Source organism: Mastacembelus armatus, chromosome 3, assembly GCF_900324485.2.
Source record: "Mastacembelus armatus chromosome 3, fMasArm1.2, whole genome shotgun sequence".
NCBI lineage: Eukaryota > Metazoa > Chordata > Actinopteri > Synbranchiformes > Mastacembelidae > Mastacembelus > Mastacembelus armatus.
The window spans coordinates 3,204,239-3,231,234 of NC_046635.1; the positions used below are offsets into that span (position 1 = coordinate 3,204,239).

Below are 26,996 nucleotides of genomic sequence, written 5' to 3' on the forward strand. Positions count from 1 at the left end.
GCTAATGCTGAAATGCTAAAGTCTAACAAAATCCAAATAGGATGTTGCATGTTGTGTCTAATAAAGTTCTGTTCTGTATCTGTTCCAAATATATGACAAGCAATGGACAAAAGTACCTTTCTATATGTTATATATGTTCCAATAATATTTGTGTCAATTTTGGACATCTGTGCCATCAACAAGTGAGAAGCTTATCCTGACGTAATCTGGGGGCGAAATCTGAGGGTTTTGAACAATTGATTAAAAAGAGAGGAGAGGTATACTGGGGGTCATGAAGAAGAGAGTTAATTATAGCAGTGAGACAACCTAATGATCCATTATCTCCTTGGTAATTTGGAGTCCAGACACATTCTGTCTAATAATGAGCTCAGGTTAGACAGAGCAAAGATAAATGTCAGTGCACGTCTTTTTGAAAAGTGACTACAGCCACACACTCCGAGTACTGTATATTCCATAACACTCTATAGTAAACAGGGTTTATATTACTCCTATACAAGGACAGTATAATAGCAACAATTTACTTATTACTTCGCAGTGAGATAGCCACGATTTTCCAGGTAAGCACGGAGAAGATACACGTGTAGATTTAGAGGTGTGGCTCATACCTGACTGCGGCCTGGTGACGGCGCTCTCATACACAGGAATCCCCTCACCCACGTTATTGAAGGCCTTCAGAGTGATCACATAGTGGGAGCTGGGGTCTGTGGTAAAAAGAGAGATGGAAGTGCCAGATAAATTGATACAGTCATCTAATCAAGACAAAACTCATGAGACACTGTGCAATATTAGCCAGACTGAGAATAGGAATTGAATTGAGAATTTATGACAGTAATCAAGGTTTTAATTATGCATATATAGGTGTTTCGCAACAATTCCTAATTCAAATCTCTTCATTTCCAGGGACTATTTTAATAATCCAATTCTACAGCCCTTCCAGAGGAGTTGATTATGGTGGGATTACATGATGGTGATTAATTATGACACTCATAAAAAAACAATGTCAATGAGAATGTCCAACATAAAAGACACAGTAGGACAAAAATGTATTATCCCATAAAACAATATCTATAACTGTGTGTTCCATTACAGCAAAGGGAGATCACTTCTTCTTACTGAAATAAAAACATAACGGTACTCCTGAGTTTTATTAAATGGCTTCGTTTAACACCTCCAAAAATATGAAGTTAGCATTGACTACAATTTCTCCATTTTCTGCAGACAAATGAAGCCAGAAGAACATTTTTGTGAGGTAAAAATCAAATGTTGAAGATTCCTCAATCTTCTAGACAGCAAGAACAAAAATAATTGATATATCAGTAAAACACAGCACAAGCCATCCAAATACAAGGAATCTACATCATGATTATGTACTAACGTGGGATGTACACCGGTGGTTTGTTCTTACCAAGGTTCTCAATAGTGTAGTAGCGTTGTTTGTAGTCCACTTTGATAGTCTGAGCATGGGGACTGCCGATGCCGTAGCCAATGGTGTAACCGCGCACCACAATGTCCTGGTTCTCTGGCGGCGTCCAGCTCACCACAATACTGTTGACCAGCGGCCGGACATGGAGAGAGCTGGGCTGGTCTGGTACTCGTGATTCTGGTGAAGGAAATGCAGGAAAATGTCTCTTATTTAGCTGTAGAAAAGACTAAAAATGTGAGTTTAAAACCAAGTGGTTTTGGATTTGTCTTTGAGAACCAAATAAAGCAGGGTTTTTTTTACCATCCAGGTCACTCTCAAATGTCTCTGCCGTGGTCCACTCGGTGGCTGGACCCGTGCCGTTCACTGTCATGGCTGACACCCGGAAAGAGTACTCTGTCCCTCGCTCCAGACCTGGACAGGCAACACAAACGGGTTGGATTCAAAGCTATTTAGACTGAACTGTGACTGAACTGAATCTGAAGCAGCAATAATAAAAAAAAAAAGCCTTAAAACTTTCTCTCTTTCTCAGACTTGACTTTATTTCATAATTTAGTGCTGCTGTCCACTTGGCTGGTCAATTGGGGTTTGAATCAGAGATGCTATAAATACTATGAAAGCACAATTATTTTAATCAGATGCTCAATACTTCTCTACACAATTTAAGGAGATAATCTATAAACCTGCTTTGGGAAGGCTCAAGTGAAGGATTTACTTAACTTGACTTTTTCCACTCAATATATGGAAGAGATTCAGATCATTCAACGGTAAAATTGTATTTACCATTAAGAATAGTTCAGAAGAAAAGTGTGTAATTGCAGCTAGGAAAAGTGTAACATTAAGGAGATAAAAGTGTAGAAAAAAAACCTTTTGGAGTCGGAATTTGTCCTGATTTTCAAGCTATGAAAATGAATCTATGTCTCCTTTAGAAAGAGCTGCCTCACTGCTGGGTGCTGGCTTATTCAGAATAAAGGGGACAAATGTTGTGTTGTTGTAATAATTTGCTTTAAAATGTTTCATCATTGTCATATTGCACCACTTGCACAATACATCAAATCCAGTGTGTCTTTTCTTTCTGTACTCACTGTTCTGGGACACCCGTGGGGGTAGCTTCTAAAGACTCCCTCACCATCCATGCCTCCGAGGCTACAACATCTCCTTCTTAATGCTTTTGAACCAACAAACACCCCTCTGTTTCGCCCCCCAGAATGTTTCTACAAAATCAACTTTTAAGTGGATATTCTCTTTGATGCCGCACACAGCATGTGGCCAGGCCACTTGAAAGTTGCTGAGACAACATCTAATATTAATCAGCACCACTGTGTGTCTCTGGTGATACTGTGCATATTTTGGTGGTAGTAGTGGGTAATGTCTTAGGGTACAGTAAGACATGTAAGTCCATGTCAGAGTGTTTAGATGAAATTCAGATTCTGACTAAATAAACAGACCTAAACCCAGACTGACTCCAAACAACAACACACACGCTTCTTCAGCCCCAACATCAAGACTTTAAATATCGCAGCAAGTCAGATATAGTTAACAGCATCTAAGATACATCCAGCAGAGACTAAACAGAGTTTGATAGCATCATAATTTTAATGTAGGACCTATCTAAAGTATTGAAAGGGAGCATTAGGATTTGGGGGTTAAATGTTTCTTTCTGGACCTGCCATTTTAAAATTATGTTCAATAATCATATCAAAATATATGCACCATATATGTAGAACAGCCGAACGCCATGTTTTGAGTCAAGGGCAGAAACTACTCGCAGTGGTATCACTATTTCTAAAGCAGCTTTGACACTTTATTGTGGACACAAGCCAACATTCAGGACACAGGGATGTTCAGGCATCATTTGGAGGAGGGGGAGACACACTGGCCCGTTTCTGTAGTGTAGTGTAAATGGCAATATGTCTCCAACACCACTAGAGTTTTATTCTGACAGTGCCCATTATAGCTGAACTAACTGCTAAGTCCCTGTCCATTACCATCAATAAGCTTGCTTAGTTGGGTGCCTCCTGTGGTCTCAGCTGCCTCACTCCTCCGAGATCCTTTCCGGTACCGAATCTTGTAGCCTGTGATCTCCCCATTCTGGCCGTTAAGAGGAGGGGGTTGCCACCGAAGCATGATGCTCTGGGGGGGGGGGGATCAGGGCATGAGTCAAAAACAAAACATCTTGATTAGCACATGTGGGATCATAGCAGCTGTAAAGGTGACCTCACGCTTTACCAGGTAGCTCGCTGTGCTGCTCACCAGAAACACTCTCTCACCTGCCCTTCCACTCCTCCTGAGAGTTGTGTGTGTGTGTGTGTGTGTGTGTGTGTGTGTGTGTGTGTGTGTGTGTGTGTGTGTGTGTGAGTATGGGTGGTCAGGATAACTCTGTAAAGATTAAAAGTGAGAGAAGAATGCACGTCTTATCCTGGCAGGCCCACACCTGCACTTTTGTGGGATTCATACATTGGATTTCTTGTGTGTGTGTGTGTGTCTGCGTGTGTGTGTGTGTCTGCGTGTGTGTGTGTGTTGGGGGTAGCGCAGTATGGGATAAGAGTTAATTAACGCTTCCCCACCATCACACCGAGTCACAAAAGCCTGAATACATGTATTGGGCACACAACTGCTCTTCCACAGCCGAATCCAGGGAATTACACAAATTAAATCTGTGTTAAGCGTGTTCAATTATTTCCATTTTTCTTATTACACTAACGGCCTCAACTCGTTATGCATGTTATTTCCTCCTTTGTTCTACCTATTCATGAAAACCTGTTTAATTGACTTTTGGAAAATCACAAGGGAAGGAGAGGAGACAGATGCCAAACGGGAACAACGGTGCAAAATAAGATCACAAAAACATGATTTTCAAGTTGCCTTGCAGGTAAAAGATGTGAGGTTCTGCTTGACAAGACTCAAAGAGGAGACTGAATAAGAAATGCATGTTAATTAGTTCCTTCCCACTTGCATTTGGCTGGGAGTGTCAAACAGCTAATTGCATACATTTTTCGTACCTATACTTTGTACCAGAATTACTGACTTAATGACTGTTGACATTCAGAATTAAAAATCATGACAACAAAGGAAAAACCATGAGATGATAGTTTTAATAATGTTTAGGAATAAAATGTGCCAGATGTTGTTTTACAGTTCTAAATTGGTTTGTTTGGGGATGAACAGCTGGATGTAAACTATCCATTCAGAAAACAGTTTCTGTCCTTTCCACAGAGTGAGCGCTCTTCATTTTGCTCTTAACATTAACATGAGTGTTCTCTCTCCACAAATCTCAGCTGAGTATCCCTCGCCATGGGTGGCCAGTTCTCACTCAAGCTGTGAGTGTGTGACAGGATTGTCTACCAGTTTTTTCTAGCCCACTTTCACAATCCTCTTGTACTCAGTCTCTCTTTATTAACTAGAATGCTGGCTGCTGTTCTTGTACTCAGTGCATGTACACTGATGTTTTCTATATCTACTCCCCTTGCTGATTCTCTGTTTGCGCTTGCTGCCTCCCGTCATAAGTGAGAAACATCTTTTGTAAAATTTAATCCAACACTTGGGTGAAATATACAATAAACAGGCTTATAGCTCCCTCTTTGAAGATCAAATAGCTAAAAAGACAGACAGCCAAGGTCAGTTTCCAGTCTTAACTGAGAGCCTTTAGTCAAGCCTGCAGCCACCTCAGCAGCCTTAATCTAATCAGGACCGTCATGCAAGAACTGCAGTATGTTTCACTATAATAAACATGACTTAACAATCAAACTTAAGAAGAGACTCAGACCCCAGGATTTATTGCCTGGGATGTCTGAAATTCGATCCAGTTATCAATGATCCAAAGAGAAATTCATCGCACTCTAAAAGAAATTTACTCTATTTATCGTCACTTAAACATGCACTTAAAGAGTGAAACAGCTGGTACCAGGGTAGCTTTGCAGACTGTAACACTACAAGTAGTGATTTTGTAGGACATGAGTCATTTATACATCTGTAGACATCTCAGATGTGAGGGAAGGATGAATGCAGCCAAATACAGAGAGGTCCTTGAAGAAAACCTGCTCCAAAGTGCAGTGACCTGAGACTGGAGTGACATTTCACCTTTCAGCATGACAATGACCTGAAGCATAGAGCCAAGAAACACTGGAGTGGCTGCGGTCTCCAACAAGTCTCCAACTGACCTTAAGTGGCCCAGCCAATGGTCAGACTTAACCCCTATCAAACATCTGTGTTGATACGTTTGCAAACACTTTGTCATTATAGGTTATTACTTGACTGACTGGCAACACTTTTATTTTTGTATCAATTTAAAATAAAATCTAACAATACAGTTTGCAACAAAGTGGAGAAGCCCGAATACTTTCTAAAGCCACTGTAGATTTAGCTGAGCCGCCGTGAGGCTTCTTTACCAGATACTGCACAGACGGAGAGTAATACTGAGGAAAAAACCTTCTGACAGGCGAGTCTCCTGCCAATGAGTAGATCGATGAGGGTTCACACACCCTCTTAACCAGCTGGGGCTACAGGGCTCTAATGCAGCTAATCACACAGAGAAACAACAGCGCTCTGACCTGCAGGCTGTTTGCGTGTGTGAGTGAGTGCATGTTCGTGGATTTGGTGAAGCAGCTACATTCACTGTACACCAAACAGTCTGTGCATCTGTTGTTTCTATGTGGCATCTGAGAAATTGTGTGCAAGCTTTTAAGTCCTCAGTAAGATAACAGAATAATCTAGACCAGCTACAGGTCTGAAACTGAATCTTACCTTTGAGTTCTGCACTTCCAGAGTGAGGTTTTGAGGTGGGGCGCTCGGAACTGTGAAACAGAAGGAAAAACACAATTTGCTCAGTACAAAGCAAAATCAAACACAGGAACATAAGGCACACTAGAGATGAAATGATTAGTTTAATTGGTTTGTGATTGATGGAAGAATAAATTTCAGCTTCTGAATCAACCGACTGACCGTCAGACAGGGTGCGAACAATCACGTCCTCCGTCGAGACGCCTGGACCGTGCTTGTTGTTGGCCACCACACGGAAACTGTACTCCAAGTTCTTCTTCAGCCCAGTCATGGTGTAGGATTGACCATCAATGTCGATGTCCTGAGGGAGAGAGAGGGAAGACAGGAAACAGTCAGATTTTTAAAATCTAAATCAGAGGCTCCGACTCATGAAATATTTTCACTTATTCTAAAATTCATTTCAGCTGAAGAGGACAATAAATAATTCAATACGTAAAAGCATGATAAAAAGATAACATGCTAAAAAGATAACATGTTATTTAAGCCTTATATGAAAAAGATGAATCTTTTACACTTGCAATAACTGCAATAAAAGGATGCTGGATAAATGCAGACATACTGTACGACTGTTTTAGCATTTTAGTTTCAGGTTTGGAGCATGTGTCATAATAATCAGATGTAAATAAGTAAATAAAGCAATGACTCAAATTGGCAAAGCTACAAAATGTGATGTCTGCTTTCATCATTTCATGAAATTAACTTTTCAGTTTGTAATTTTGTGTAAAAATGTCATCTTCCACTGAGACACAGATTATGCCTACTGTGATTACAACTTTCTGCTTGACAAATTGGGCACGCTGGCACATGCCAAATTACTTCAAGTCATTTTACATGCAGCTCTTTGCTTGTGACATTTTGAGCAAAAAGCGGAGACTTTGTGGAAATCTAATCTTGCTTCCACAGTGGTCCAATCACAGCCTCTGAACTTGGGTCAGATGATCGCCTGTGAGCACATCACCCTTGAAGTGGCATCATGTGTTGCCCCTGATTTCCCCCTGTCCTTTAATATTTTAAATCCTCTCAGCACCGTCTCTCTAACATCACCTCTCTTTTCCTTTACCTCTTTCTCTTTCTTTTCATCCCTCTCTTTATCTCTTGCCTTTTTCACCTCATCTCTGGCTCTCTTTTTCACGGAGCTAAAGGCATCATTACTCAGTGTGCTAGCTGATGTTTCATCCATTATCATATTAAAGACTTTTTAATGCCTCACTGGCTAGCACACTGCTACTGCTGGGCCAGACTCAATATCTAAGATACTAGATTCCGCTCCTGTCAGTGTTAGACATGCAGAGGAAAACGGAGTGAATCATATCTACATCTTTTCATACAATACACATTTTTGTGTGAGATGCACAATCAAGAGTGTGGTCAAAAAGCAACACAAAAGAATCTTTTGGCAAAATTTTAGGAACTCCTTACCTCATCACAATTTCTATTAGACTGTGCAGTTACACTGAACTCAGCAAAACACAGCGTCAGCCAAACACAGCACTTCCTCTCTAACAAGTGTAAGTGGTGAGACGACAAACACTGTTTCTGCCCAACACTTAAAACTGATTACATTTCACTTCAAGTCAATGAAATAAAATGGCTTTAATAAAATGAAGGCAAAACAAACAAGGCGACACTGAAGCTGGAAGTGTTACATTTGCTTAAGGCTTTAGTTAGTATTATTTTTAATACGTTAATCTTAAAGCTTATTTGGATTTTACTTGATTTAGCTATTTCTGTTATTTCGCTCCGTCCATCCATTCATCTGTTACAGTCTCTATATGGCGTATCCTGCGGCAGGTTACAGGGGGGCAGTAGCCAGTGGTAACTGGCACTGGGTGAGAAGCAGAGAACACCCTGTCTGTCTATCACAGGGCTATTTTACCAGATCATTTATTTTTATTTTCATCCATCTAAACGCCTTTTGACTTCTAGTGTTTTATTCTGCTATAATAAATCCACCAGTATAAATTTTCTATTGGCTGATACAGCAGAGTATTGGAACATCCTACCTGTTCATTACCAACAGTTCTGTCTGTGTAGTACAACTTGTAGGTGAGGATTTCTCCGTTGCCTGTAAGGGGCTTGTCCCAACTCAGAGAGACAGAGGTTGGGGTGTTGGACACTGCCTGCAGGTTGGGAGCAGGGCCGGGCACTTGAACTGGGGAGAAAAATGAAGCACAAGAGCAAAAATTAAAAAAAACATCAGATCTGACAAATTTTCTGCTTTGGATGTATTTTTGATATGGGACAAAGTGTAATTTTGTTAACAATTGTCACTGGACATTGCTGAATTGTTCAGTATTTGCTGCCAAAAAACACATTCTTGGCTCCTTCAAAGCCAGATTTTTCTGTGTCAGCACGAGCACACACCACTTGCTGCAAGGTCCAATCTGTCCCTTCTGGACTGGGCTGCCAGCCATGTTGATTTTCTTGTTATTCCCATGACAAGCAAACTGAAGGTGCTTGTGCTTCAACAAAAACATAAAGGTGCATCTTGTGTTCCACTAACATTTGCCTCTGGCTTACATTCAGTTTGGTAGACAGTTCATTTTATTGGATCTTGTTAGAAAGAGGGCAAGATCAGACAGACAGTGTATTACGATGTCTGTCAGCTTTATGCCATGCTGAGGCACAAATATCCACCTTCATCGTTTAGAATTAGGGTGTAATATCTTAAATAAATTCCTTTAAAAATACCGCAAGTGCTCTTCCTGCAAACATGGCACTGTGTTTGGAGTCGAGATGTATTCTTTTAAACATGTTGTCAGTTGTGTGATTACTGATGCTGATAAAAATTCAACATAAAAGAAGATGAACAAAAAAATATACAGTACACAGATGATTTTGTGTGAGCTTCTCTGACTGTTTTATATCCCTTGCCCCTGGATAAATACAGCAGTAACTCCTATAATGTTCACCTGATTCAGCTGTGAACAAACAAATGAATGCTGGCAGGCAGAAGTTTAATCTCCACCTTTTTCATTTCATGTCCAATGTCCTTGAAGTCATAACAAAACAAAATACGTATCAATGCCCTAATAATCTGTGGCTGTGCTGAACAGCCTAGAGAACGCTGTATGTCAGTACGTTTACGGACAGTGATGAGTCTTGTCTCGGTACCGTGGTGTGTGACTGTGAGGTTATAGCGCTCGCCGCCACACACAGATATATGTCTTTACAGTATATATACTAAGCTTTATCTGCAGGTGTTCCTGGCAGACGAGAGACGCTCCCATTTGTCAATGTTTGAGTTTGTGTGTGTGTGTGTGTGTGTGTGTGTGTGCAGGTGTATTAAGCCAGTCTCTCAGGAGATGTGATATGGGGGCAGTGTTGTGTGCACATGCCTTGCACTCAGATGAAGGTCAATAGTTTAAGCTCATAGGCATGTTCTTCCTAAGAGTGCACACGCACAGCAGAAATGTACTGCACAGGTACAGCCCACCATCACTGTTATCCCCATGGGGGGCTTGGCTCCCTCTGGCAGACCTTAATGTGTTGTGCGTGTCTTTGTGTATGTGTGTGTGTTGATTTGTCCGCCCTCCAACCAAGGACACAGGTATAGAAACGGCGGCTGACCTAGAAAGTGACAGTGACAGAGCTGTAGCTAAGTCTGAGGGACATCCACCCTGACAGTGTGCAGGGAAATCCTCTTCACAGGACTTTCAAATATGGATGAAATTGTGGATATCCTCTATTGATTTAGAGGAAAGAGAAAAAGACAGAGACTTTCTCCCCTCTCCAAATATCATAATGTGCTTCTGTACATCGTCTCTCCACAGACTGGATGAGCTAAATGTTACAGAAGAAAATCTGTAAAGCTAATTTCAGATATTTCCACTCTATTCTAAGGTTTATACAACCAACAGTCACACAAAGCACACACAGGAGGCCTACAGTGGAGGCTGCAGATTAAAGAAGTGTCTTAGGAGATTGATGCATTTGTCTGGTCTGCTGTTGGGTGGTCTTCCTTAAGGCACAGCACTGACACAGCCTCCCTTATGTTTGTGTGTGTGTTTGCTGGGTTTGAAGTGAGCGTATGCTGTATGTGAGTAGATATTTGTTTGTGTGTGAGTGTTTATTTGCACATTTGTGTGCTCCTTTTGAGTGCATCCTGTTTGCCTCAGCGTGCCAGCGTGAGCATGTTTCCAACAAACTAGCTGGAGTTTGCCTTTTGGTTTTTGTGTCCTGTTTACAGGATACATATAAATGAAGTGTGTGTGTGTGTGCGTGTGTGTGTGTGTGTCTCTTTACCTTCAGCCTGGGTGGCCACTTTGAACACCGCAGAACTCTCACCCTGGCCGTTGCTGTTGTGGGCCACAACCCTGAAGCGATATTTGGTTTCTGGCATGAGATTCTGGATGGTAACCTGCATCTCCCCAGGACGACTGGTATTCACTACACGTTCCCTGATGTGGACACACACACACACACACACACACACACACACACACACACACACACACACACACACACACACACACACACACACACACACACACACCACACACACACGCACACGCACACACACAGTCAACACAAGATTTAATGATTTTAACAATTTTTTTTTTTAAAACTTCCGTTTGTGAGATTCAAATTAAATAAATTAAATGTATGGTTGTAACATCTTGGTGATTTCCATATGTATATATGTATATTTGGAGCCTTATGTCAGCTGGTTATTTTCAGTATTGATAAATCTTTTGGATGATTTTTTTTGTTTTGTGGATTAATTGTCTCGTCTATAAAAAGAACATTTCCTTCTCTGTCGTCTAAAATAAATTTGCTGCACAAGAAGCTGAGAAGAATTTATTTCAAGGCTACTATAAAAAGATGAAAAGACTGTTTGAACAGATTTTCTTGTTTATATTTCACTGTTAAATAGCTAATCCTTCGAGGAAAGACGTTTGTTTTAAATTCATGCTTTTAAAAATACAGCTTTTCACTGTGGTCTGAGATTCTTGCAGAACCATATATGTATATTAGTAACCTGCTGCTGCCAGTAGTAATGTGTGTATTAGTGCCCTCCTGGGAGAACAGAGCAGACTGTGTACTACCTGCTTGTGCCCTCCTGGCTGTAGAAAACGGAGTAGGTTAACTCGTCTCCGTGCGGTTCGGCTGGTGGGCGCCAGGTCAGCTTGATGAAGCGGGTGGAAACCAGCGATGCCATGACGTCCCGGGGGGCAGAAGGGGTGGGCCCTGCTGGACTGGCTACACCTCCGGAGCCTGGCGTTACATGGTCAGTAGTGTTAGGAGTCAGTGAGGGGGGAGGGAAAGAGGGCAGGGCTACGTCTTTGGGTTTGGGAAGAGGGGGTGGGGGGTAAGGGTGCAGGGAAACAGGGATGGGTTGGAGACAGTGGCAGCGTTGGGGGAATGAGAGAAATATCACGCAGAGGCGTCCGAAAGGAACAGGGTCGAGGTGAGGAAAGGAGTGGAAATGGAAATGACAGTGAAACGAAAGAAAGGAAGGAAACAAAAAAGAAGAAAAAACAAAATAACAACAACGTAACAAAAAAAAAAAGACTTTTGGTGTGACAAAGAACCATAGAAATAAAACACTTCTACTACACTCACAAAGCTCACAAATAAAAGCACAATACAAGGGGGACTACACATGCAAAGCTACACACAGCTCTCTAATGTAAGGGCAGTGGGAGCAGAACATAGTGTCAAACATTGAACTTTCATAGACAGCCTTCCTGCCAATCTTTTCTGATTGGTTTGCACTTTCTGTGACATTTTTATTAAGTCAAATTTGGCTGGTATTCAATGGTAGTTTGAGGTAGACTTTGTTTTGACAGGAACAAAACCACCTTCTAGACCCTCAAAGTCACCCACCTATGTGTTCAGGGAATTAACCAGTTTTATTTCAGACAGTAAAACAACTGAAAACTAATCCAACCTCCGCAACGTTGATTCAGAAGTCCCTCAACTAACACACCAGATGATGTTTTTTTAAAAAAACATGTTTGCCATCACATTCCACAGCCTAGCCACAGAAATGTTTGTGATTTCTTTCTGTGTTTTTTTTTCTTTTTGAAGGAACAATCTGCGGTCAGAGTCAGCAAGATCTGCTTTCCATCTGCCTGGCAAGTAGGCGAAAGAAAACCATACGGAAAGAATGTCTGCCTGTATGACATTTACATTTATTTGCAGGTCAGGGAGACTGACTGGAGGGCAGAGCTGTAATACAGAGCACGGGCAGTGTAGTGTGAAAGTGCTGTGTTATTACCAGAAAAACTGAGATGAAACGAAAGCGGCTGCTGGTGTATTTGTCTGTCATGACGTGGACTAACAGCTAATTTGTCTTTCAATATTTGTTTACATTTCAAATTCCCAGAGTTCACTGACTTTTGTGATTGCAGTGATATGAGGGATTTGCAGTCTCAGAAGATGGTCCACACACACTTTTCTGTGGATACATAGTCAAACATATCTAATAATCCTGTTTATTAAGGCCCAGTGTGGCCTGGGGACACTCAGCACACTGGAAATACTGACACACCTTTTTTGGGGTTTTGTATTTGGATTTGATTTAGGGTGTTTATAACATCTATCATACATCTATCATACAATAAAATCTAGCTTCAGTCATCATATAGCACAGACATCAGCACACTGGTGATGCTCTGCTGACCCTGTACTGCAGGACTCTCTGCTTCTTGCTTGTTTTAAGTCTGGAAAATTAGACACACACTCAGATAGATAAAACTCAGGTGACTGATGGTGCCAGTCAAGACTATTCCACCTTTACTCTTAAAAAGGGCCCAATGGTTGTGCTGTCTACATATTAAACAACAGAACAACTCCGGCTCGCTGGAATAGAGCCAGCAACAATGAAATGACAGATCGTTGTCCTAATACTTTCCGACTGCAGTGAAAATGACCAGATGCTGAACAATTATCCTCAGTTATACAGCGACGCAAGCACCAGACAAAGCACAACATCCTGGTATCTCACATCACTGGTGACAACAGTATCACAACACCAACAACCACATCCAGGCTCATGGGATGAACAAAAGCTAGAAGCCTGTTTGATGATGAGAAACACATCCTGTGTTAATAAGGTGACTACAAAGTGGATTATGTAGTGCGAACAGCACCACAAATACTGCTACATATTAGTATTAATTTTAGTAATAGAGGCAAAGCTGCACTTATATAAATCCATTCAACCCCAGACAACACTAAAACAGGACTTGGACAAAAAAAAAAAAAACAGTAAATCGAATACTGGTCACAGACAGCAGAGACAGGGCAGATCGATAAAAGACAGAGATTCATAACCCGTGTGACAACATTTTAAGAAATTCATCTTCTTCTGCTTGGATTAGCAGACCCAAACCTCAACTAACTAATCGCATCGGTTTTGTCTATAAAAAAAAAAAAAAAAATCAAGACTGTCAATATTGGCGCCTGAGCACTGGTGTGGCCTTTTCAAGATGAACATCTCTGAAAACCCACCAGCTACTTGTTTACTATTAGACAACTACTAAGGTGCATAAAAGTGCCACAGGGTTTTTTAAAATAAAAGCTGGTCTGTAAAGTTAGTTTAAATGTTAAAGGTAATGAAATCACCAATTAAGAAATGAAGTGTGTATGTAGCCAGAGGAAGATGCTTCTTGACAACTTCAAGCTGCCAACTAAGAAATATAATCATACTGAACTACAGGATCCTAAATGTACAAAATGTTTCATGTTAGTCACTTTTGCACTGTGTGGAGTTGAGCCACCACTTGCTGAGTGAGAATAAGACTTCGAAGAAACTGAGCCCAGCTTTTACACGTACATGCACATGTACTCGAGTGGATAAATCATCATACAATGTTCAGAGAGAAAAAGAAAATAACCCTTGAGTGCTTCTAGAAAGGAAAATCTCACAGAGGTTAGAGTTGGGTGGGGGGGTGGTATTTAAAATGGCACTGGAAACAGGTCACACTACCTTGCAGGCACTTTGGTCAATGCCTTATTTATAGTATTTATAGTAAATTTGTTTATGTACCCTGTACCAGTGTGCATGTCGAAACAAAAGAGCTGAGATAAAAAAGCTAGAGGTTTACACAGCATGGAATACCACACTAGTAAATAATATTCCTGAAATTAATGTCCAATAATACAAGGACATACTGGAAAGCAGGCCAAGAAATGCATCATGTACGGGGAAACAAAATCATAACATGCAGTTTTAATCTTTGTATCCCTTGTCACATAATTACCTCGTCACGGAGGAAACTGACATACTGGGCAGTTTTCGGTGTCCTTCTGACAATCTGTCTTGTACATGCATGCCAAGAATTGTTACAGTAAGGAGATGTCAGCCTCACACCGCCACTGCCAAGGTCTATTCATAGCTGATTAATAGTGTCATTAGACTCTGTGCCAGAGGTAATGAATGGCTGACATTAAGGCTTAATGATGAAGGTTACTCTAGATCTGCATAACCAATACGCAAAACAGTCAGGACAAAGACAAAACACAGCAAAACATTCATCATGATGTTCAATAAAAGTAAGAACTGTTTCTGAGAAAAAAATAACTGTTTTAAAGTTATGATTAAAGCCTCATAACATAAACTTTTATCTTGTGTTGCTAACTCCATAATCTTTTGCTGTGTTCCCCTGTGTGCCAAGCTCTAAAGTTACGGCGAGGAGATTTTTCATCATTGGGTGTGAGTCCACAGATAAGAGAGCCTACATCCCTGGCTCAGACTATGCATCTTCACCCAGACAGCATAAATCCACTGAATGCAGATATCTAGCAGAAGCACCCACAGCACTGTAGCTACAGATAGCCTTTTCAGAGGGTATTCAATAGGCCACGGCAGGCTCTGGAAAACTGCATTTTCTCAGCACCTGTTTCCATGTCTAATGTGGTTCTGTAATGACGACTACATAAGAACCAGCTCTTGTACACAGCTAATGGACCATTGCTGAGGCACAACTTTTACCTGCCATAGAAAATGAACTGAACACAAATAATATACTCAAAAAGCAATTAAAAGCAGCACTTTTTAATGTTTCATGCTAAAAAGCAAATAGTGGCATAATGAAAAAATGCATTCATTAAAATCTAAAGGTGGAAACAACAGAGCACTTCAACTGCTCTTATGGTTTCTTAAGTAAACACAGTGGAAAAGTGTTTGCTCCTTAGAGCAACTTCTGACAACTATGACTGTTTTTTTCCTGTGATTTTGTTCCACTAACTCTCTTTCAAGATGGGGAAGATGAGCACGCCTGACAGCTCATGACATTTGAGCAGCTCCTTAATGCGCCTACAAAGGAAACTGAGTCAGAAAGAGAAGACAAATGTTTCAAGCGCAGACAAAGAGTGAGAGGTGAAGAGTAAAATGGTGGGAGTGCAAGAAAAAAGGCTGACCAAGCACAGTTTTTGTTCTGTTCACTTTCTTTTTGAGTACCTTGTCGACAATAATAACAGAATCCATTTTTAACACTTACAAAGCGCTTTACAAGCAATACAACAGTACGTGAAAACCAATTATGTAACCCATAAAAATGTGAAGCATTCATCAACAAAAAACAACAAAAAAAAACTGCTTCATTCACAAGAGAAAATAATTAGACTGCACACTTCACTGCAGGGACACGACTTGTTAGGAAAATAAACTGTGATGTGGGACCTTTCCTTCACTCTGCTTTGTGTCCAGACACCTTATGACTGGCCAGGGGGAAGCAGACAGAGACACAGTATCAGATTCCTGCAGGGCGGTGTATATGTGAAAGTTCTCACTATAACAATGAGAGACAGTCAAGATTAAAGTGCAGTTCAAAACACAAAAAGGTCTGAACTGATAAGGTGTTTCAACTGACTGATATGATTCTCCAAAAATGTCAGACAGCATCCCTCCACATTCCTTCCTATCACTTTCTAGGCCATGTTCGCTGTGATTGAAAAATGTTTGAAATCTGGCACGTTCCCCAGGAGGGAAATAAGCTTTCATTAATTAAATGAAATACATGGCAAATCTCAAAATGTATGAGTTTTCTTCTCATTAAGTCTTTAGTAGTTAAAATATTTTTTCTGGAACAATTTTCAGGCAAGCGGTGATGTTGACGCTGGGGCCAGAAGGGACACATCAAAGTCAGGCAAATTAGGAGAAGTAACTTTGAGCGGTCAGTACTTGTATGGTCATGTAGAGAATATAGAAAATGGAGCAGCTGCATGCTTCAACAACACCTAGGGTGTAAGTCTACACTCTGACAAATTGAAAAAAAAAAAAAGCCTAACATAGCTTCTCTGTCTCAATGAGCACAGAACATAAATGCTGTTATAATGAGTTGGCAGTGGGTCACAGATGTATTTGTGTCTCCATACTCCCTGAACACTGCTGTTGCAGAGGAGACGAAGTGGCATGTTAAAGGACCCATCTGACAGATCCATGGGACCCCTGGATGCCATGTGGTGATGTACTAAATGCTTCAGTAGAAGGGAGCTGTTTGTACTTCCAGGGATAGTCTCTTTATCTCTTCATCAGGCAGATAACACCTCCAAAAGCTCGTGCATGTTCTTGCTTATCAACTCGGAAGCTGTCCCTTTGAAAATCTGAAGCAATTTCCTCTTAAATTGTTCAATTTTCAATTTATCTTGCTTTCCACATCCAAAATCAACATTATCAAATTCCTTGTTGGCCTTCATAAGCAAGGGGAAGCCAGTTGTATGGGGTTTGTTTTGGTTGGGCTAATAATGGTGTTTTTGTGTTTGCATCCACTCTTAGCCCTCCAGTAATTTACTTTCTGGTAATTTAGTTTTCACGAAGTGATAATCCCTGCTCTGGGTGCTCAAAATAAACAATACGTGGAGGTTGGAATATGCGGGAATGTGTAAAATGCTATATACGTTGTGCCGAGACAGAAAAGACCCAGTGGATTCACATATCCCAAACATGGTGGGGAAACAAACACTGAAAATGACAACTATAACTGGATGGGATAGGGTACATCAAAAATTAATCATCCACTGGGTATACACACAGCGCCCCTTCATATTCAAACACATGTTGATCTTGATCCATGAGCCACTGGTGAGATAATTTGGGTGTGATTGCTTTGTTCCCCTGAACGCCCTGCTCTAACACACACACACAGACACACACTTGCAGAAACATACGATGATGAGGCCAACAGCTGCTTGCCCAGACTCATTTTGCAAATGAAGATGTGTGACTTTGGTATGTAACACCTCCCTTCACTTTTGACAAATTTATATCATATGCATCATGTGCTTCACATGCTGCGAGGAGAGACAGCCCCCCTGGGTTCGCCTTTCAAGATGATCAAAACAGCCAGTGATGCTGTACATCTCCAGAGCACTTCGCCACCATTGCTCAGGACTGGAGACAAGCTTCCCTTTCTGCACTGCCTACCTTTCTATCTTGTTACTGTAGAGGTACACAAATACAATTCAGCCTTTCCAGGGGAACAGAGCAAGCCTGCAATGCAGTAATTGATTTCAGAGAAAGCTTTGTTATACACTGTATATGTGTGTATACAGGCACTTGCAACATTTCATGTTTAAAGTGACTGGAGCTGAACAACCAGAAAAGAACTGAAAAGGTCAAATAGGATGTTTGCAGAAGTGGGAGCAGCTGCATCCCCCTTGGGAGACTAACAAACAGTCCAGCTAATCAGACTCCCACCAAAGCCGCCTCCCTGTGTTAGACCCACTGAGAAGTGACTATTGCACTACGCTAGCAGGCAGTGGGGTGTCCATGACCCGCTGTGCTGTTCCTCACCATTTTACTTTTAGCTTATGGAAACTGGGAGGCTCACACGAGAGAGGAAAAATAAAAGCTCCCACTTTTGTGGCGCTGCTAACACGGGTCAACTGCCTATAGCTAAGGGAAGGGTGTGAAAGGAAAGTGATATTTTTGTGCCCTTTGATATTTCCAATTACTGCACCCAGAGGACTGTCCACTGCCAAAAACATCAGGTTGGCATCCTGGATGAGTGTGTGTTGGAGGTGGACGGTATTATATCATAAATAAGGGCACGTGTTAGTGAGCTGTGTAAAAAAACAAATTGTCAGGGCAAAGCACATCGCGCATACATACAGTCAGGGCTAACACCGGTGTTGATAACAAGACTGACCTTCATAAAACAGCAGTGATGCAGGTTCTGAAGGCTATTTTAATCATTTTTCCTCTTTCCTGTGCAAAACAAGAGCAAAACAGGCCCATAACATTTTGCAGTTAACACTTAGGCAACAGACCATTTATAAATAAGGTAGTCTTTCACCACGCTTGAGTAAATGCAACACATAGAAAAGTTCAGGCTGTGCCGCCAGAGCCTCAGCTTGTAAACACACTCATACACACTCCATACCATCCCTGAGAGACAGAGCCACAACACAAACACTTACTCTGCCATCAGCGCCCGTACAAACAGCAATTTGGTGGAGGCTGATTTCAGCTCTTCACAATCAAATTAAGATACAATCCCTCTGATCAGCTTCCTACAGCCCCCAGTGGAGGAACACATTCACTAATCAGTGTCACTAATATAGTGTGTGTGGGCATGCCAAAGATAGTCTGTCTGTGTGTATTTCATTTAAGACACTGTGTGCACGTTTTAGGGCTTTATCCCCAAATTTGAATTTCAATCTATTTTGCTATGTGGCAGCATTTAGTGGAACATATTCCCATTTACATATGATTCATATCCTCCGTTAAACACCTTTGATTTGTTTTTATATTGCCATTTTATGATCACTATGCTCTGAATAAACCAACATTATCATATTTGTTTAATCAACCAAAACCCAACAATGGAAAATGATACTCAACATTGTACCTCAGAGCAGGATACGGTAATGATTATAATAGCACCCACAGCGACATGTGACAAATGTAAAATGTAGATGTTAGAGAAAAGCTAAATTTGCTGCATATTTATATTTTCTAACGAAAAAGGATTCATAGCTTTTGGAAGCAATTTTATCCCCAAAGTTGCAGCATATTAGTTTGTATTTAGTGCCAGTAACAGACTTCTCTCCCATTTTTAGGCTGCTTATCTCTGTTTCTGTTGCATTGCTCTAATGGGAGACTGATTATAATGTTTGCATTTATAAATTACAATTTTCAAAATAAACACCACCAGAAACCACAGCCTTAAACATGATCATAGAGTTGAATCAACACGTTTCTAACATTAAAAACGTTCATGCCAGTAATACTAGTGTTATTTCACCTGCAGTGGACTGCATTATTCTGTCACTTATTCTTGTCAGGCATTATATCCACCCCCTAATGTATATACAGTACAAGTGCAGTCACCCGTGTACAGGTACTATATGACTGAGATGCAGTAGAAAATAAAACGAGCCAAGGCAAGTAAGAACGGCCTTGACATGAAGAGTGCAGGCACGGACTGATGAAACTTAGTTGGACTAAATGAACTGAACATACGTGGTATGTGTCCCTGTCACCTTAGGAAACCCTCCCAAAGACACTCTTCATACAGTAAAAGAAGTGAGACCATATGCGTGCATGTGTGTGTCCCAGTAGTACATGACACGTCTAACTGTCACATTTTCACACTGGTGCCTGTGGTGGTTTCGATGCAGTACCGTGCCAAGAGAAAACATGGTGTGCAGCCCTGCACTCTGCTGACACATTCACATGCTCACAACGTTACACGTTCGCTCCTCCTGGCCTGGCCGTGACCCTGCTAGCAGATGATGGAGCACACTGTATTCCCTGAAGTGGGCCTGAGCTTTTATTTAGTGCTGGTATAGTGTGGCTGGAGGGAAGGGTCTTTTAGCAGCCTATTCTCACTCCATGATTTGGACAGGGAATAAGGGCAGTGCTCTGATGTAGAGGAAGGAGCCCCCGTCTGCTACTAATATCTTTGGAGCATTTTTTTATATATGTTTTTTTTACTGCTTTGTCTCCTCAAACTCAACATAACTCAATTTCTTTGTTGACTAATTGTGATCTAGTTACATTTTATATTACACAGATTCATAAAAAAGTGAATCTATTTATTTTTCTTTCTTCAGCACCAGCCAAGATCTGCTGCTGCAGTGTAACACAATAAAAGCCTTACTGGGACAGCAAAGACTGCAAAACTTGTTAAGTAGCTCTCTTTATCTGGCTCTTCACTTTGAATTCAACACATACTCAAGCTCTTCTTCATTTGTATTTATAAAAAAAACAACAACAAAGCATCAGCAAAGATATATTTGTGCATAAAACCCATTTTGCTTGCATATTTGAACACAGTGACAACAATGGCTCAAGGCTGCTGTGCTCTCCTCTCTCATGCATCAGCCATCACTATAAAAATAATTACCACTTGTGTTGCACCAATATAGTTTTATTATTATTTGAGTGCTCGTGTTGCAAATTTGAGGCTGATATAGTTTCTGTACCACAACATTTTGTACATGAAGTGGAAGACTTTGGAGCTTTCTCTGCTTTCAGTTGTTCACAGCTTAAGAAAAATTGCTTCAGGCAATAGGTAACAACAAGTCTGCCCATAGCAAATTTCTTTGGCCAGGTTGTATTCGGTTTATAGGGAGCAGCCTGATGGTTTTGCTCTAATCATTTGTATTTTTTGATGCTGTGGTTGTTTCTTGTCAGTAATTTTCTCACATTTTTTCATTCACGTCTGATTTTGTGGTTCAAGACAACTAAAGTGTAACTACTTTCATTGATTCTAAGCAATAGGACTCTGTGTGGATTGTTATGTGTGTTTGTTTGAATGTAATGTCATCACAGAAATATCTGCCTGATTTATTTCATCACACTTGAAACATTTTTAAATATGTAGTTATTATACCAGCACAGAGGCCTCCACTCTGCTTCTAATTTGTTTGTCTCCACATCCCTCACAGGCACATTTAAACTTCCACTTCATTTGGTTTCATGTGTTGTAAATTGCAGACACCTAAATAAAACTTGTGTGGGTTTTCTTGGCTTCTGGAACCTTTCTGAGGCATAATCTTTATTAGGTATTAAATGTCTTAGCCCAGATCAAAGCGAATGAGATTCAGTGGCTGTATCTGCTTTCGGGTGTTAACGGCAAAGCCAAATGATCCGCAAATACAATAGGAGACTATTGGTTTCTGTGTCATTTCACAGGGAGGTCTGCTGCTCAATCTGCTGTAATTAATTGATTTACTAATGAAGTTTCGGTATGCGCGACTCTCTAAATATCCCTTCCATTTTCTCCCTGTGCCTGTCATCTTGTCAAGTTACAGCTTTGGGGACAGCACACGTGTCATTTTATCATGTCAGCACTCCTGATGCCCGCATTCATAAATACACAGAGGGATAGAGGGAGAGGGAAAACCAGGAGACACAGTGAGCACTCAGGCACTGATGAGGCATCTCCATCTCTCAGTGGGGGTCTGGTACCTGATGGGAGGGGAGGACAGGACTCTTCTGTTTGTTGCCACAGGTCTAAGGGGGAAGGGAGGGAAAACTAATAGCTGCATGGCTGGATAAGGGGAAAGATGAAGGCAGAGGAGGAGGGATAGAGGTAATAAGATGGAAGTGGAGAAAAAGGGAATGTGCAGGAGATGAAAGAAAGGGATTAAGGAGGACTGCCTGCCTGTTTAGATTTTAGATTTTAACAAAAGCTTGAATGAATGCATTTGCATCAGACTTAGTGTGTCATCCTCCTTTCATCATAAAACAACCTGGATCACAGCTAAGAATACCAGCCCAAAGAAGCTAAAATTCATATAATAATGTTGCACCATGTCACACATACACCAACGTTTTTAAATGGTGTTACCCATAGCTGGAGAGGTACTTCATAAAATGTCTCTATTTCATTCATCTCAGTGAAATTCACTTGCAATTCACTTCGTGGCTAAAACAACATGAGAGCTCAGAGCAGACCTAAACATGCTTTCAGGCTCTATAGTGAAGTACTTGGCTTGCACACTAGGAGGCAAAATGTCAAAACATTATTCATGCTGTGGGAATGAAGAGACGAGAAAAGAGACAAACTCAAAGAGACCGTCCTCATACTGAAAAAGCAAAGTGTGTTGAAGGAAAAAAAATAAATATTCACATGCAAATGGAAATGCATCTCTCAAATTTATGTAACTTAAAAAAATTAAAACCATACATTTACATGGCAAACGGCAAAGTGAGTGCATCCACTTCTCTTTTGTTTCTGCCAGCGTTAAATGGAGAACTGTTTGCATTTTTTATATTAAGCTTTTTAGGTGGTTGAATCTTAACTTTCTAGTTCTAGATGATCTAGTAATAGTTTCCAGGCTGATATGTGGCCTTCAGTTTTTGAGTATACAAATAAAGATAAAGCATGGGCTGCTTTTTCTTTTCTTGTATGAATGTCTGTTTCGCCTTCTGAACGTTATATGCAGCAATCATGTCTCGAAGGCGACAAAGGCCTAAAAACTAAATATTTGTTCCATGTCTGCACTCAGTCTTATAGAACAAACAAAAAGCAGCCACACAGTAAAACCTACATACATTTTAGAGTGCCACTTTGGTTTGACGACTTCAAACACAGCTTTAGTCTTTGCACTGTATATGGAAAGACGACAATCATATATACAAGTCCTTTGTCTCAGCATGTACAACTCAGGAGTTGAAAATCATAGCCAATTTCCTCTCACACTGTAATCGCAGCGTATAAACGCTTTACGTAATCATGTGCCTGGAAAAGGCCACAAATTGTTGGTGCAGCCTGTCTATAGATGACACGTGATGATAATCCCTTTAGGAGCATATCCTCTGCAGCTGACTCACCTCCATCACCATCACTGGGACAATACGGTCTACATGTGGACTGCACATACCAAACCTGAATCATCATGATGGCCTTTAATGACTGGATTTATAGATTTACAGTGAGGAAAGGTTGGGCCAACTGGATCTGACGCAATAACCCCAACTACACATATAACTTCATCTCACTCATATGGAGTAGTTATTTATTTTTTTATTTATCCAGCGATCCACTTAGCTTTTGTCAGGAGAACCAAATTTAGCCACCAATTTCCATTTCTGTGACACCATGAAGTGGCTAAAGAAACTACCAAGCACAAACACAGAAACTTCCAGCACTTCCAGAAGATGGAGGTCTGACGACGGCAGCTTTACAAGGGGCAGTAAGAGGTCTTTACTTGGCCTGCTACATAATTAGGTCCCCTTGAGATCTACTTGGCATTTGTGCTTCTATTTACCCACATCTGTTTGCAACTAGTTGACCCATGTTGCACATGGCTGTGGAATGTCAGGAAAATTGCTCGAGACTGCAATCTGAGGTCCTATTCTTGACCTCCGCTCCCCCTAAAAATGGTTTACAAGGTTTTAAAATTGCTAAATCAAGACTAAGTTTGATTATCTTTAAGGGAGAGGTTTTACTTATGTATATGAACCCATTCTCATCTAACAGAGTTCAAAGCCAATCGTATTGACAGAGAGCAGCCATTACTATAAATAACTGACAAATTACTGTGCATATGGTAACAGCTGACAGCTGACCTTTTTCCATTCCAAACACCCACAAGTAGGAATTATCAGTGGAGCCACATTTGACTGCAGCTGGCAGTGTTAAGATGCAAAGATTATAGCCATTAATGAATAATAGCCAACTCATAGCCTCTGGGTGTTTAGATGCAGTTCACCCGCATTGATTTCCCTGTTGGGTGAAGACAACTTTATCCCTGTGGCAAGTCCCTAGCTTATCCACCCTGACTGCAAGGCAGCTGACAGACAGAGATGGTGTTTTCCTGGCTCCGTTTCAGGGTGATTCAAGCCTGGCAGGTGTGAGTAGGATACCTGTCCGAGGTGAAACGCACAGGGGCAGTAAAGAGCAGGAGGAGCATTTGTGAAGTGGGCAAAGATGCCCAGCTGTGAAGGGGTATTCAGGTCGGCACAATTAACACAAAGCCTGGTGTGCTGGATTATCACGAAGAGCAGGTGGCCGTGAAAGACAGGGAGAGAGGAAGTGGCGAGAAAGGTGGCAGATGGCCGTAGAATTGCGGTGTCCAGACTCAGCACAACAGAAGGAAATGGAAAAGACTTTAACAGAGCACAGACTCCAAGGGGAGGGATACTGCCCTGCAAGTTCATGAAGAGATTAATTTCAACCTCAGGTCACAGAGCCATACCCACAAAATAAAAACAGCTGTAGAAAATGAGCTGATTTCATTGATTCACCCACTGAAGTCACGAATTGCACCACTGAGCAAGGAAGTTACTTTGACACAGCATTTGTGGACAGAGCTGTAGTGGATGTTTCTATACAGGCGGAAAATGTCAATAATTCACTGGAAGAATAAACACTCACTGCCTATTTTTTTAGACCCATCATCTGATGAGACTGATGAAAACTGGATAATAAACTGATGAATAAACAGGAAAGTAGAAAACGTTCTGGTGGCAAGTGAGAAGTTCGTCCGTGATATTTATGGATTAAACACACAATTACTTCTTCGAAGCCCCACTTAGGGCAGACACCGTGTTCAACGCCAGCTGCTGCAATAATTCATTCCATTTACTTTCAACTCAAACACAAAAAGAAAAGACTTGGGGCCATGCAAAGTGGCATAGCCCTTGTCAATGGTGTCAAACACATATACACAATGAGCTGCAGGTCATCATTATTTCTGACTTAATGTCGGCCAATCAGAGAGGATGACACAGCTGGGAGCCGACGGGTGGACACTGCTATGCTAATCCATTAGCCACCTGCTTCGAGTGAGGGGGAGTTCACACTTGATTAAATTTCGCCGTCTTCCTCAACCAAATGGAGAGTGAGTCAACAGTAAACTGGTGGCTGATTTTTACTGTATCAGGGTTGCTTTACTTTTCCACTTTCTTTTTTATTTTCCCTCCATCATCTTCCACCTTGTTATTACTTACTGTGCTTTTAGTGACATTGTGTCTTGTTTATGGTCTGAATTTCTTGCTGTTTTGGGGTGAGGTTTCTACAAGCCTCATGGGTTAGACTATGATCATGACTGTACAAAGGATCTCATATTTAAGTTTAATAACTGCACTCAGCAGCTCCTCTCAGGAAATCAGCGTGCAAAGCGTGCCTATCCCATGGCTTAGAAGAGAAGTGTAGAAGAAGAAAGACCATGCTGCAGCTATCCAGGTGCTCTCACTTCACCAGCATGTCCTGGGGAAGCTCCTTGCTGGAAGGCGGCCTTTACGTGTCTCATCAAAACGCAGACACTGTGCCAAGCAGCTTTTCTAAAGTCCTCACAACATTTCTGTTACACTGGATGTGGAGTGGATTGTGTGCAAACCAAACACAACTTGCCCCAGATTTACTTCTGTTACCTTTGAGTCACCTTTTGTGGCACTGTTCACTGCACATCCTCACTCACTCCTCACACATGTGCAGCCTATAGAATCTATTCAATAAGGCAGGCGGTATAAAGAGCAGGAGACCTGCCAGTTCACCAAGATAGTTTGTGTTTTGCAAGTTTGTGCAGAGACTTTTGCTTCTTTTATTCTCACTTTCAAAAAGCCTCTAAAACAAAAGAGCCACAGGGCTTGTAGCTATTATTATATTTGATCGGACCATTTAATGCTTTTTGTCTGTGGTTCTTTGGAGGTGCAGCTGCTAAAAGCTAAGAAATAATCACAAGGAATCTTGTGTTAAGAATGCTGTTGGTGTTTGAGTGGCTCTGAATAGATGCCTGTGTTTTCAAATGTTTGGCTGTCTGAGCAAAACTAATCAGATATGGTTCATTTCTTTGCCGTTCCCGACATTGACTATTTCATTACCGAAGCATCTTATCAATTATGTGTTTCTGTCATCTTCTCAAATGGGAATCAATTTTATCTAATGAACAACTACATCTGATTTGTAGCTGGTCCTGGTGAGTGGCGTACCATGATCCAAGATGATGAGCTGAGCGCTGGACTGGATGTTGCCGGCATCATTTTCTGCAAGGCACTGGTAGAAACCCTCATCGGACTTGACCAGACCCAGAACCTGCAGGTTGTGCTCCTTCTGCAGAACAGGAAGGAGGAAAAAATGGAAAAGAGTGGAGGGACAGGCAAGCAGTTGATAACGTCACAAGTAGCATATACCAGCCCAAAGCTATTATCTCTGTGATGATGTAAAGTCATGCAAATACTGCTGATAGTACAATGTCTTCAGTGCAGAAAGGTGTCACTTTATTGCCAAATGAACTTACAATTATTTTGAAATAGTCGCTTGGGATGACGGCATCTCCATTCTTGACCCATTTGACAGTGGGAGCCGGAGACCCTGAGACCTCACACTCAAAGACAATGTCCATGGACTCATGGGCATAAATGTTGGCTGGTCGCTTGACAAACTGGGGTGGAACTGGAATATAGAGGAGAGAGAGGAGTCAGGGAAGTTTAAAAATAAAAATCACGCTACATCAACACAGCTCAGAGGAAAAACGTGACATACAGATGACGGACAAAAAAAAAAAACAAAAACCTTCTGAAATTCTGTGATCAGTTTGTTAAACCCAGCTGGGCACATCAAGCACCAGCCTGCCAGGGAAATCGAACAACTGCAGGAACAACAAACAGTATCATCTTACAACAACTCATCCAATTATTTTCTTAACAAGGTGTGAACCTTATCAGACGGCGAACCTCGAAACGTTTGATAAAAAGGTTTAATAACCTGCGCTCATATTTACTCAGGAACCAGTGAATCACAACAGCTATTTAATACCAGTGCAGTGTGTTAGCATGCTACACTAGCTAAGCCGAGCACTTGCAGATCTTTCCTAGTCCTCCTAATGAGGGCCAGCGAGGAGTTATTTGATCTTCTGGAGCGATAGAGCGCCTCATCAATCTGTCCTGGAA

The 26,996-nt window shown here is 41.2% G+C and overlaps 1 protein-coding gene across 7 annotated transcripts in view; it reads right to left on the bottom strand.

The window, feature by feature from the left end:
- The window catches only part of neo1a (neogenin 1a), a 135,687-nt gene that overhangs the window by 13,912 nt on the left and 94,779 nt on the right, over positions 1–26,996 (bottom strand). For 6 of the 7 annotated variants that reach the window (XM_026320098.1, XM_026320097.1, XM_026320096.1 and 3 more), the window contains exons 6-16: positions 26,345–26,499; positions 26,037–26,157; positions 11,248–11,482; positions 10,445–10,599; positions 8,203–8,351; positions 6,362–6,500; positions 6,164–6,213; positions 3,409–3,553; positions 1,724–1,834; positions 1,406–1,600; positions 606–701 (exon numbers count right to left, since the gene is read on the bottom strand). In XM_026320098.1, coding sequence (XP_026175883.1) covers positions 606–701; positions 1,406–1,600; positions 1,724–1,834; positions 3,409–3,553; positions 6,164–6,213; positions 6,362–6,500; positions 8,203–8,351; positions 10,445–10,599; positions 11,248–11,482; positions 26,037–26,157; positions 26,345–26,499 — 1,551 coding nt within the window. The remainder of the gene's footprint in view (positions 1–605; positions 702–1,405; positions 1,601–1,723; positions 1,835–3,408; positions 3,554–6,163; positions 6,214–6,361; positions 6,501–8,202; positions 8,352–10,444; positions 10,600–11,247; positions 11,483–26,036; positions 26,158–26,344; positions 26,500–26,996) is intronic. The other variant, XM_026320099.1, reaches the window with a different exon arrangement.